The 13796-nt window shown below is 48.6% G+C and overlaps 1 protein-coding gene across 4 annotated transcripts in view; it reads left to right on the top strand.

Moving 5' to 3' along the window:
* LOC119181838 (uncharacterized) overlaps nt 1-13796 on the top strand; it is a 138493-nt gene that overhangs the window by 108801 nt on the left and 15896 nt on the right. For 3 of the 4 annotated variants that reach the window (XM_075875121.1, XM_075875122.1, XM_075875123.1), the window contains 6 exons: nt 151-417; nt 3624-3802; nt 4601-4740; nt 5334-5488; nt 6029-6110; nt 7089-7209. In XM_075875121.1, coding sequence (XP_075731236.1) covers nt 151-417; nt 3624-3802; nt 4601-4740; nt 5334-5488; nt 6029-6110; nt 7089-7209 — 944 coding nt within the window. Of the gene's footprint in view, nt 1-150; nt 418-3623; nt 3803-4600; nt 4741-5333; nt 5489-6028; nt 6111-7088; nt 7210-8091; nt 8441-9359; nt 11398-13796 lie in introns of those variants that run through there. The other variant, XM_075875124.1, reaches the window with a different exon arrangement.

Raw genomic sequence — 13796 nt, 5'->3', positions numbered from 1 at the left:
GTACTACGGCGTACTAAAAGCCGATTAGTGGCAAACGACGCCACGTAACGCAAGGCGCTTGCGGGATGCGTACGTATAGCACCATTCCGCAGTACTAAAACTCTCTATTATAGGTGATGGCGTACTCTGTTCTCCCGCGCGTGCTTGCAGCGTCCTCGGGCCAGGCGTCCAACTGCGACTACGAGCTGCACAAGGACGTGGACCTGCGGCGTGCCGACCAGGTTCGCAGCGCCTTCAGCGCCGACCAGTGCCGCTCGCTGTGCGAGACGAGCCGCGAGTTCGCGTGTCGCAGCTACAGCTTTGCGCCGGCCGCGGGCGTCTGCGCCATGTCCGGCGACGACACCGTCAGCCTCGGAGGGTTCGCGCTCCGCATGACGCCCGGAGTCGGCTACTACCAGCGGCCCGCATGTCCCGAGCGTACGTAAAACCCCAGATCAGCACACCCAGTGCTTGGAACATTGCACGTGCGCACAAGATTTTGAGAAATGCTGGGTCGTAGAAGAGTAATGTACTCAGGGATTCTAACAGGACAAAGTAGAGCTGAAGCAACACGGACACTTTCGTTTCCATCGTATTCAGTTGGGGTCATGTCGGTATAAGTCGTAGAAGAGTACAGTACTCAGGGATTGTAACGGGACAAAGTAGAGCCGAAGTAACACGGACACATTCGTTTTCATCGTATTCAGTTGGGGTCATGTCGGCGTAATTTCAGCTCGAACATGCAGATCACAGCCAATGTTAATATTAGAGATCTGATTAACACGGCGTAACGTGGCAATATCGAGCGACTGTTCATACAGGTCGTTACACTAGAAAATTTGACGTCACGCTTGAATCCGTGAGCCGGCTTTTTTTTTCTTTTTTTAATCGTGAGCGCGCAACTGTCGACAGCCGAGTTTATTGTATAAGGGAGCGAAGTGTTGAAATGGACGAGAATGCGCGGTCTGCGTAGCTGTCTTCTGCAAGCTGTTCCAGGAACAGGGCAACGCCCCGGCTTCTTATGAGCAGGTATATCGTCATCTTTATTTGTTTTTTTCTTCTGAATGCTCATTTCATGTTATAACGAAAAAGTGAGGTGGTCGCGCTTGAGATCGATGCAATTCGATTTAAACCCGCTGATAATAAATACTGAGCTTTTTTTTTTGCCTATGGTTCGCAGCACTTTACCGGGTTAAAAATGTGTATCCGCCACTTCAAGAAGCAAACATAAAAAAAACCAAGGACGAAAAATTATGTGGGGTTAGCTTCCTTTCGTATAACAGCTTGGCAGACAAAAGTTGCACCGCAGTGCTCCCTGCGCGCATGTGCGTATTCTCATTCATTTTGCCGCAGCGGTGCTTATCGACACGGTGGTCGACCATCCCGCGATCAGCTTTAAGAAAAAGCGGGTGGCTGTGCAAAAGCATCTGAGTACAGTAATAATAATACCGAGTGTTTTACGTACACAACACCATATGATATGATTATGACGCGTGCCGAAGTCCATGGAGGGGCTCTGCAAATTCCGACGATCTTTTGTTCTTTCGCGTGCAATGACAACGCACAGTACACGGGTGTCTAGCATTTCGACTCATTCGAAACGCAGCTGCCGCAGCCGAGATTTGGTCCTGCGACCTTCAGGCAGAGCACCGTAATCTTTAGACCACCGTGGCGGGTACACTGGTCTGATCGCCGAGGTCTTTGTTATCAACCGAATAGGCGACGCTTGCGTGGACAGACAGTCCCTGACGGTAAGCAAATAAGAGTTATCTCACGTACGCCTTACGATTCCGCGTGTTATAACAGCAATGACGTCATCTGTCCATAGCCTTCGCAGCCTTTGTAATCGATTGACAGCTTCCGCCCATGTGTCCGCCACAGTGGGACAGTTGAGTTGTATAAACTTCATTTGCCCAACGGTTGTTGCTGTGCCCGGGGCTAGGCTGCCAGGGACACATCGTTCGAGGAACATCTTTTGAGGTCCTCGGTGACGGCCCTGGCCCGCTGGACGGCCCACACCTGGTCTTCGAGGGCCTCGCTGAGAAGGACCTGAGAAGGCTGCAGACGGGCACGCTCACCAACCCCTACCATCTGCACCGCTTATGGCCCACGCTGCACCCGTCACCTGGCTGCCCGTGGTGCGCGCACGAACGGGCCGATATGGCACAGTGGAACACAATTCTCGGCTGCTGAACCGAAGGTCGCGAGTTCGATCCCGGCCGTGGTGGTTTCATTAGGAAGGAGGCGAAATGGTAGATGTCCATGTACTGTGCGATGTCAGTGCAGGTTAGAGAACGCCACATGGTGGAAATTTCCGGAGCCGACCACTACGGCGTCTCTCGTAATCATATCGTAGTTTTGGGACGTGCAATATCAGATATGATTATTCTAGAGTATAAAGTTGGGCATGTTGGTAAGACATACTTAATCTACATAGCGCGTTTTGAAACATAGGACAAGGGAAGGGACAGAAGGGACGGTAATCATAGGAAAAAACAGAAATGAAGTGACAAGGGAGATTATTGAAGCAGAAAGGATTAGTAGATTAGGGCTGAACTGCGTCAGCAATCCTTCTCTCGGTCTTTGTGAAAAAGAATTGTCGTTTTTGAGATCATAAGTTTTTAGCGCATGGCAATAGAGGGTTTTTCATCTGTTTGTCTGTTGTTTTCGAATTTCATGAGCATATATATGTACGCTCCTTGAAATAAAATTTTGTTGGAAGTAAGCGCTCCCTTCTGTCCCTTCCCTTGTCCTATGTTTCAAAACGCGCTACGTCGATTAAGTATGATTATTCTGTCTATGTGTCGTGACAAAGTTATGAAATTTCACATGCCGTTGGTTTCTCGCCGATTTACCTTTACAAAGCGTCGAAGCAACAAAACAGTATCCTGAATCGTTAGGTCAGGGCCTGTCCTGCGTGTTCCTTCCCTTGTGCGTCGTCTTTTTTTTTTGTTTTGCGCTGCTTTTCTAATTTACAAATGCGTGACAGAGTATCCAAATGAACCAAGCTTCTGCAAATGAGAAAGCTCGGGAGAGGAGACGAGCTATAGGTCGTGTCGAACAAATGACTAATGTTTAATACATAGCCGAGAGAGCCGCCCAGCTTTTGTGACGTCATCATCAAACGAATCTGCGTCACGTTTTAATGAATTTACTCTACATTCCTTGGATAATACGCTTATCGGGCGTTGTTTTTTTCGTTTGTTTTTTGTAGAACTTTGCAGAACCTGTGAACAACTTTTTACCGTATTTAATTTAGGTGCACTCTAAAGAAATGCAGGTTGTCGAAATTACCCGGAGCCCTCTTTACGGCGTCTTTCAGAGACTGGGTCGCTTTGGTACTTGATATTCCATGAGCCATTCAACCTAGTCTACCAGGAGGCTTCTGCAATATGGTGTGCCTTAGCTTTCTATCGTAATTTCACGCCACGTTTTTTTTTGTTTTTTTAAATACTTCTGTGGTAGTCAAGCGACAGCAGCGCCATTTTTCATTAGTTGTTTTCAAAATTGGTTTGGCCTGATCGATGACCTCGGGGAATGGCGACACTCAGCCAGCGTGGGCCACCCCTTCTCGGAGGCCGCGTATGCCGAAGCTTTCCGGGGCTTTAGGGACAAGCGCTTCTTTTCCTCGCCGCACCGTGCAGCCGTGCAGCTGTCGTGCACGCGGGAGTCGATGGCACTCACCCTGCACACCAAGGATCCGTTCGCGGGCAGGATCTACCCTCGAGACGAAGCCTCCGGCTGTGACATCCAGGGACGTGGATCTCGGGAGACCACGCTCGTCATGGGCCTCATGGATCGACGGTGCGGAGTGTCCGAAGACGTGAGTATTTTTTTCCTTTTTGTTCACAGTACGGGTAAGCTGCAAAGGCGTGCGCAAGGGGAGGGGGGTGCCCCCCCTCCTATTCACCTGAGAGGGGGGTGCAACGTCAACCCCACGCATTGACATAATAAGAAAGGGGTGCTGCGACTCGGGAGGGGGGGTCGCAAGGTCAGTTCCATACATTGACATGATAGGGAGGGTGGGGTTGCTGCCACGAGCCTTCGCCTCCCCTGAATGAACGCACCTATAGGGTAAGCTCGATCGGGAAACCGAACTTCTGAGCGATGAACGCTATTAAGGACTTCACTCCTTTCGTAGTTGGCATGACCGTTTACACTTAAAAAAAAAGCTTGGTTTTCTTAGCGGACCATTTGCCTACGCACTTGCTGACCAGTATAGTTCGGGGGCCTCCACTGAGCGGGGAAGCCTCGTAGTCGTAAGCGATGCTCCCTATGGTAAAACGCTGACACCTTCAGTTTGCACGCTGCACCCTCGTCTTGCAGGCTAATACCCCCGTGGACTAAGTGTTTGTTGCGAGGGCGAACTGCGGCATTTACTCCACTTTCGCTCTATTCGGTTTGCAGTGAAGTAGTAGTGAGCGACACGCGGGTGACGTGACCAGAGCTGGGAGGGAATAAAAAAAAAGATACGGAACGATGATGATGCGCACGACTTCACTGGCCGTTCGCACACACTCATGCTCTTACAACTTCGCTGTCCGATTGTTTTCAAGCCATGGGACTGGCATTTTTTTTCTTTCATCTAATACTGTTCCCTGGCACGTTACCGACTCCGCAGGACCGCGGCCGGTTCACGAGCACCATCGTGATCCAGCAGCATCCGGTGATTCAGCAGAAGGGTGACAGGATCGTCAAGCTGTTCTGCATCTTCGACACCGGCAACCGCACGGTCACCAACACCTACAAGGTGCTCGTGGGGTGAGCGTGGCGTGCGACTTCAGTTGCTCTCGCCCCCTCGTGAGCGAGTAAAGTGTGTGTGTGTGTGTGTGTGTGTGTGTGTGCGTGTGTGTGTGCGCGTGCATGTGTATGTGTGAAGGATACACAATAGGAACTTAGCCTCCCCCTCATTTAAAGATATTCCTAACTTGTGTGAACCTGAATTGGGGTGTTAATGCAGCACGGATATAACGCAATATCGGTTATAACGAAATAACGAATAGTTTTGCTATTGGTGGTTTTGTTAATGGACCTTTATAACAATTTCGGGTGACAAAGTAACTGAAAAATTGTCTTGCCGTGGGCGCAGTGCTGCAAATATAGGTTTATAAAGAATTCCTTTATGCGACGAAGACAGTTTCGTGCCAGATGCGACTTCGTTACAATGAGGTTTGCATGCACAGGAGGAATAGTTTCTCGCTCTCGCTCTCTCTAGTGATTCCTTCGAGCGAGTGATTCCTTCAAGAGAGGTAGGCGTCTGTAAATTCTATGGTATTAAACAAGATTTGGTGTGCAGGTGACAGCTTTCGCAGTTATTCGGTGCGGCGCTCTCATTAACGCCTATTGCCCTTCAGAGGAGCGGGTCCGGCGAGCCGCTTGCCGGGCGTGGTGAACGCGACCGCCCCGGCGCCCAACGTGCGGCTTCGCATCACGGACAGGGCCGGCGTGGACGTGGCGGGCGCCAAGCTCGGCGACGAGCTCTTCTTGCGAATCGAGATGGACGACGACAGTACGTATCACCCCGAATCACGCGGGACGGAATAACCCCTGGTAGCGTGGAGGAAGGCAAAAACTAGAAGGGAGTGTCACGTTACAACATTGAAGCCTAGTAAAAAAAAAGTAAAGAAAGTTAAGGAGGAAACAGGCCCTGGTCACGTGATAGGCAAGTCCCATACTGTTGCTGGGCTCTCTTTGGTTGCATATGATGCGGGGGCATAATCCTACCCAGAATGCACCGCGTACTGGCCGGGAATGACGACGTCACAGGATGCTGGCTTGCCGAGGGCTGCGGAATCACCCGACGCTCTCCGACAGTTTCTCCCTTCCTCAAATGGCTTTATTAGCCACTTGGCATGAACACTCACCGTGTGACATGGGGGTGGCGACACGATAGTGGCGATGGTAATTACGATGATAACTTATGATGTCAGCCGCGTGCAAAATGTTCATTTAAGATGCGCTGTAGTCGCGCAAGTGTCACCCTCCGAACTTTCGAAACGGGAAAGTACCCGTGTTGTCTGTCTTCTTCTCTTTACATATTTCTCTGCAGGCGTCTTCGGACTGTTCGCGAGGAACCTGGTTGCGACAAGTGGCCAGAACGACGATTCCATCGTCCTCATAGACAGCTCTGGGTAGGTGCTATATACAGGCGGCCAACATTTCATAAGGGCCATCATTCTCGGCCAGCTATATTACATAGCACCCCGCGTTGCATGCAACGGCAGTTTCGCAACAGCGAAAACTGGAATAGCTATAGCTCACCTTCATTTATGGTTAGTAAGGGCGTGTCTGTATGTTGCGATGACAACTTTACAGTGTAGCAACTCCCGTTTACCCGCCACGGTGGTCTCGTGACTGTAATGCTTGTCTGCTGACCCGAAGGTCACCGAATCACTGATGCGACGCTCGCATTTCGATGAGCTCGAAATGCTCTATAGAAGCACGTGTACTCAGATTTAGGTGTGCGTTATCGAAGCTCAGGCGGTCGAATTTCCCAGAGTTCGACACTACGGCGTCCCGTGTATCGTGGTTTTGGAACGTGAAAACTGAGCAATTATTATTATTATTATTATTATTATTATTATTATTATTATTATTATTATTATTATTATTATTATTGTTGTTGTTGTTGTTGTTGTTGTTGTTGTTGTTGTTGTTGTTGTTGTTGTTGTTGTTGTTGTTGTTGTTGTTGTTGTTGTTGTTGTGAGAACTAGGTGAAAATGTGTGATGCCGGACTTGTAACTGCTGCTGTTAGTTAGAGTAGAGCACCTAAGAGACATGCAGCAAGCGCCTAATGATCGATCACTAATCATCTTGGCGACCTTATACGCTCTTTTGAAGAGATTTCGTTTATGCGAATATTCGTTTTATGTAAACTTTTATGTTCACTGGACACTTCTTATATCGAAGAAATGGTACTGAGTGCGTGAGCGTTCTTTTGCATGCATTTATATGGTATTGAGCTTGTTAACTATTTTGCATTGGCAATTACGCAGTGATTACGCAGTGACTATACGATTTCAATTACGCAGCGATTATAATTATTACTACCTCCCCCATAAATAGCTCCTGCTTCGGTTCTTTTTTTTTTCACCGAATTCGCGGCGCAGCTGTCCCACGGACAAAAACATCTTTCCCGCTCTGGAGAAGTTGCCCGGGGACAAGACAAGGACGTTGCAGAGCCGGTTCGAAGCCTTCAAGTTCGCCGACGACGTTGTAGTGCGATTTCAGGTATATACCACACATGACTATTCGAGCCACAAGATATTCCACCTGTGTGAGTGACTATAGACTTTTCGTGCCTTAGTTAGATTAAATTGGACGGTTCAGGAGGGATGACGGCAGTCTCGGTTTGATTGTCTGAAAAATGCCCAATCTTTTTTTTTTTTCTCTTTAGTCTGACATAGTTTGTCCCATGACGCGCTGTTATGAACATACCAGCAGTGATTGGAATAGTACATCACTGACTAGAGATTCGATACAAAAATAAATAAATGGTAGAATTAGGCAATGATGCAATGCAATGATGGTGCCAGTGTGATTTTGGAAGCGCCCGGTGGAATTCACGCTTGACGGTTGCTCCGTCCGCGATGCCCTCTCTTCGACAACCGCTCGCCGATCGGGGACCCGTCCGCGATCTTCTCTAACCGTCACCTTACTTTCCCATCTATTTCTTTTAATCCCACCTTATCCCTTAACCTGTGCACTACCGCTGAGGTGGCCAACCCTGGTAGAGACAGTTGCGTGGTGTACTTATCTCGTCACTTCATGTTATTTTATTACTAAAATAGTCACCCAAAACGCCAGTGTTTAAGGGAGTTGCCCAAGTATAGCCTATTTGCCATAAGACATTTGGGAGCCGCCATCTGGGGCCTTTAAGCCAATGTTTTCTTGCTTTTGTACATCGCGTCGTAAATTAACAAGGTCATGAAACGTTGTATGCACCAACCCAACCGTTTTCATGCACACACGTCTACCGTAACGCTGTGTACTCGTTTTGTTACGAAAGATACGAAACTCGGAGGTTGGCAGCCCAATATGATGGCGGCACTGAAACATATATCCGTAAAATAGTCTTTGATCTACGCAATGGCGACGTTGCGCGCGTCGCAGGTCACGGTGCAGTTCTGCCTGCACGAATGCGCGCCCGCTACGTGCACCTCGACTGGAGCTCGGTCCTTCGGCAAACGTCGGAGGCGGCGGCGCATGTACTTCCAGCCGCTGGGCCTCCAGAGGCGCATGAGCCGCCGGTCGGCCACGCGAACGACGCCTAAATCCGGCGCGGAAGCCCCTAACGCCACCACGCCGGTGGCGGCGACGAGCAGCGCCAAGTCTAACGGCGCCAAGAAGCACATACTGCCTACCATGCCTCTTCCCGAGTATCCGCTGCAGAGGGAGATCATCGTGCAGGGCATTGCAGGGGGCGCCACCGACTCGGGCGTCTTCAGCAGCCGGGACCGAAGTGAGTGGGGTCTCCTGATTGAACGGTGTCCAGGACAGGGGCTGGCACCTGTGCAGTCGCGAGGAGTCACAAGGCTTGCTACAGTCGTTTACAATCTGAGAAAAATATGTCAGCGCCGTCCACTCTCTATAGCTGTCTCTCACACAGAGAATTTTCATTAATACTGCATGCAATAACGCTCACTCATTTTCGTGAGATCAAGCACTTGTGAATGTTACTGACAACTAACAGACAATGATGCCAAGGAATGTATTGGGGATGTTATCATATAGAAGTAATTGTTGAAGTACTCTCAAGATTCAAGGCATGTCCCCAAAACATTGTGGCCGCAGTGCCATCATGATAGGGGCACGATAAAACGTCCACTTTCAGCTAATGGAAGGGCGTGGCTTTCTCCTGCGCCCTACGAGTTTAATATGACCAATTTTACTAGACAATTAGTGCTCAACGCATTCTTAGAGCCTCTCTTTCAACAAGCGGTTCTGTCCTCAAAGCTACAATGTATTAGCAACAACTGAGGTTAGGATAGTTGGTGTTGATCCATAGCTTCTGAAAGCGCGAAAGGCACGCATCATGGTGATACGTGTTCTTCGTCCGTGAACGTGTCTTTCACATTCTCAGGACCTTGCGATGAATCACGGAATTCTACAAAACTGTTCACAAATGACCGAGTTCTGATTTCCTCGCGCAGTGACTTACTCGCGTCGGCTATGTTTGCAACAGTGTTCCGGGCAAGCCATAAACGGTAACACGGAAACCAGTTAACAGGCAAGAGGGTAACCCGTAAATCGGGGGGGTATGGCAAGCGGGCAATCCGTAAACTGTACTACGCATTGCTCTTAACGTGTTAGAGGTGCAAATTTCTTACCAACCCGGACTGAGCCGAAAAGTCCTTCTGACGGCGCCTTCCTTGCCACAGCGTCCAGGAGCGACTCGCGCATGGTCTGCGCCACGCCCAGCGTCCTGACCGCGGCCGTGGTGGCGGCGTTCCTCGTTCAGCTGGCCCTGATCGCCGCTTGCCTGTCGTGCGTGGCGCTGGCCCGGCGATGCGGCGAGAAGCGCAGGGGACACATGGACGACGACGAAGACGACGAGGAGGCAGCGGCGGCGACGACGGCGGCGTCCAGTAGAGTGACGTCACTGCGGGCACCACCGCCACGTCGTGTGTGGACCTCGTCCTACCGATGACCTTAGTTGGCGCCGCACCACGCACGTCGGAACGAGCGAGAGACGGCCCCTTGAATACCATCTCGGGCGCTGCGAGGAGCATGGGCACGGCGAGTGCCAGGTGCCTGCCGACCAGGAAAGAGTGACGTAGCGAGAGTTCAACTGCGACCCGTGTTTGTGAAAAGCCCCCACGAATATGTCTCGAGGGATTGGGGTAGGGAGCGATATGAGGTCTCGTGAGTTGTTCGTGTTCACTTCGGAGTAAATATAAAATTTGGCCCGGATGGTGGAAGAGAATACCACATAAGAGAGCGGTGAAAGGGGGTCAAGGATTGCTCTGTTATAAACACATGTCCTTTGAGCAGTCATGACTGTTCACCCTACCTAGAACTGGCGTGGGAACAAGTAGAAAAAAGACATGTACAAGGTGATGCGCGTACTGACGGCCAATTCATCTTTTTTTTCCTGTTCTTGTCGTGTCGTACGTGTCTGGCACGTAAATAAATGGCGTCTTATAGTAGGCTCATCTCTCTGAGTGTGTCTTTTTTCTACTTGTCCTTACACCAGTTTTCGGCTGTGCGAGCAGTCATGAAGTCGTACCAGCTGACCCCCATAGCAGTTTCCCTTGAGCGTGTTATGCTAACTAGAAGAGAGAAAGATCGCTTAACACGCGGCAGATCAGGGGTTTGAAATGGTCAGGTTACGCCCAGTTGCAAGAGAAACTATATACTTAATCTGACTAGCTGGTTGCAGCAGGGTGGAAGCTACAGGGGGGGGGGGGGCAAGTCTGTCTTATACCTATGATTCCTCTTTACCAGCGTTAATTCGTACAGGGTATTGAAAGCCCACCGTTCAAACAAAAATGCAACACCACACAGTGACAGGCTCAACTGTTTGACTCAATATGGTGGTGGTGTTGCCGATGGGTATCACCGCCCTGTACCAGGGAAGGCTGGAATAGAGGTGGGCCGCCAATACTTATACTTATTCGGACCGTTCCCGCCATTGTCGTGTGTGCAGGGTTATAGGCACGCCTTTTTTTTTTTCGCGATAACGGCTGCCGAACACCCCTAATGTTGCTGTGCAAGAACTGCTTATTTCGAACGTTTAGTTCCGCCAAAGTGGGGACCAAAGGCAGGTAGTACTGAATAGCAAGTTATCCTTCACTCAATCCATCGCAAGCTAGTTTTATTTGGACTCGACAAACAGAGAGGGGGGTGAGGTGTATGTAAACCTTGGTCTCCCAAACAGAAAACCCTGCACTCGTTTATCTTATGAATACGTATTAATCAAACACGTTGGACTACTCACGGTCTTGAGGGAGACATCCTGATGACCACGCTTCTATGGGCCACCAAGTGCGACGCCGGTGACTTTGGCACCAGAAGAACTATAAGACTGCGGGTGCCTGTACTTCGGATTGTGAGGACCATTCACAAAGTAGATTCACGTGATGAATCGGAACTGCTTGCGAACGGCGAGATGAGTGCGTCCGGGGCTTCAAGAACCGCGTCGGACAAGCTTCTTCGGAGACACCATGGCCGGCAGCGACAGACCTGGACATCTGACTGTTCCATCCACGAGGTGCGACGCAACATCCGGGTTGTTACAATCAATCCTTCGTGCGGCAGGGTATACGAAGTGATTCGACTGCTGCGAAACGATGAAAGTGGCGAGTGAGGAACTCGGGATGTCTAAAAATAACCTCACCACGAAGGACGAAAGGCATCGTTATTTTTTCGAAGAGCTGGCACGGGAGTAACATTAATAAAAATAAAAATGAAACAGTCCATTGTTTTGGTATTATTGTCGTTAAGTGGTCCGTGACGCGTCGGTCGTGTACAGGTGCAAAATACTTCATGGGTGACTTCGTCTAGCTAGGCTACCCAGCTGACGGTGGCACAACTGTTCGATCAAGAACGATCGAGGTGTGTAATAGTTTACTAACCGGGATGTGTATACAATAATACTAATTATGTGTTGTGTTGTTAGCTGAATCACAGATCCCAAGTTCGGATAACTGTTCTGGAGTAGATAAAAAACCTTGGACAGTGGCACACACACAAACCCTGGGGGTCGTTACGAAGCAGTGTACCTAGAAATTAAGTATGCTGCAAACACTGGGCATGGTCTAAACGTGCGGAACTCATACAGTCATTTTAAATAAGACAATAAAACGTGAATTGATAACTGGTAAATAAGTGGGCAACAATATACAGCCTCCTAATTATTGCGTCTATCTACAGGCGCAATCATTATCTATGAAAGCTTTTCATAGATAATGACTGTAGTTGCGATATCTTGGATGGTATCTCATACCTGTGATCCAGTATCTGAGACCTACAAACTGAGCATTAGTCGAGCTACGCCGATGACACGATTGTACGAAGACACATTTGTCTGCTTGAATAGCGAGTGATTGCAGTTATAATGTTGCATTACTTATCAATAAATAAATCTCGTCTTTTAATTGAGCTCTAGTAATATCTCCCCTCTGGAATTTCGAGAACCGAGGCCGTATTCCCCACACGGCACGAGTTCCAGCCTTGTTCTTATCTACCCTGACATTAAAGCGTATTCGGGGTGTCGCAAACTGGAAAGCGTACTGGAAAAAAAAGCATAGTGGAAAAAATCACTGGAAAAAGCACAGTGGAGAGCATACTAAAAAAAAAATCTACAGTGGATTCACAGCCGTCATAGCACCCCTCAATTTAAGCGGCAGAATCCTAATAAAGAAATGTGTAAAGCAGGGAGACATGATCTCACCAATGCTATTCGCCGTGTGTGTATAGGGAGTTTCCGTGAACCTAAATTGGAAAGAGTTGCCGACGAGAGTCAATGGAGTTATCTTAGTAACCTGCGATTCGCTGATGACATTGCAACGATGAGTAAGTAACTCGGGGAACGAATTAGAGTTCGTGGTGACTGAACTAGACACGAAAAGCTGAAAAATAGGTCTGAAAATTAATATGCATAGAACTAAAGTAATGTGCAATGTCTCTTCAGAGAACAGTGATTTTCGATGGCTCGCGAGACACTGGAAGTTGTAAAGGAATTCGTCTATTTAGGACAGGCAGTAACCACGAGGTAACTATATAAGAGTAAGAAGGGGGTGGAGCACATTCGGCAAGCATTCTCAAATCATCAATAATAGTCTACTTCTATCCTTCAAGAGGGAGCTGCATAAGTGCTGCATCTTACCGGCACTTACCTGCTGAGCAGAAATCTAGAGGCTTACAAAGAGGGTTCAACTTAAATTGAGGACGCTGCGAACGATGGAAAGGAAAATGATAGGTGTAACCTTGAGAGACAGGAAGAAGAGAGTAGAGTGGGTGAGGAAAGAAACGGGGGTGAATGATATTAGAGTTGAAATCAAAAAGAAAAAAATGGACATTGGCTGGACACGTAGCGCGTAGCAGGACAACCACTGGTCAATAAGGGTAAAAGACTGAATTCCAAGAGAACGTAAACGCGTGATAGAGATACAGAAAATTGGGTGGGCAGATATGAGATTAAGAGATTAAGAAGTTGCAGGTATACCGTGGCAGCAGAAAGAGTACTGGATTTATTGGTGGAACTTGGGAGAGTCCTTTGCCCTTCAGTGGGCTTAGCCAGCATGATAATGGCCATGATGATGATAAAAGCATGCTTTTTGCTTTTTAAGGCCAAAGCCTCAACCACCTCGCTGCACATTGACCTTGAGGGAAAAATTTGTTCTTTTGCAATCCTTATATGCCTGCGGGACGGCTGAACACTCTGCCAGCATGGAAGGCAATAAATGTGACCCAAAAACCCAGGCAACCTTCTTCGGGCGAGGGGCGTCTGGAGAGGGAACATTTTTTGATCTTGTCACAACGTAAACATATTGCCGAAAGATGTGACGTTATACCGTCATCCACATGACATAATTGCTATGTCGAGGATGGGCCGATCACCCCAGAGGAAGGTGACGCTATGATGCGCAGAAAAAAAAAAGTTTAGATAAGAGCTAACACAACATTGAAAGCACTTTTTTCTTGTCTAGTTGGTGCATCATGATGTGGGAAAATTTTAGATGCCTAAAACACCACAGAAAGATTGGAGAATCACAGAGAAAAAAAAAACTAGATTGAAGTTTAACCGTAGAAACTGTTCTAAATTTTGGTGCCTCCGTTTCGGAACATTGCTACGGAATTGTGATGCAGTGCGT

The sequence above is a fragment of the Rhipicephalus microplus genome, chromosome 10, assembly GCF_043290135.1.
Source record: "Rhipicephalus microplus isolate Deutch F79 chromosome 10, USDA_Rmic, whole genome shotgun sequence".
Lineage (NCBI taxonomy): Eukaryota > Metazoa > Arthropoda > Arachnida > Ixodida > Ixodidae > Rhipicephalus > Rhipicephalus microplus.
Note: the sequence above shows the minus strand (reverse complement) of the source record. Positions and strands in the feature narration are given on the sequence as shown.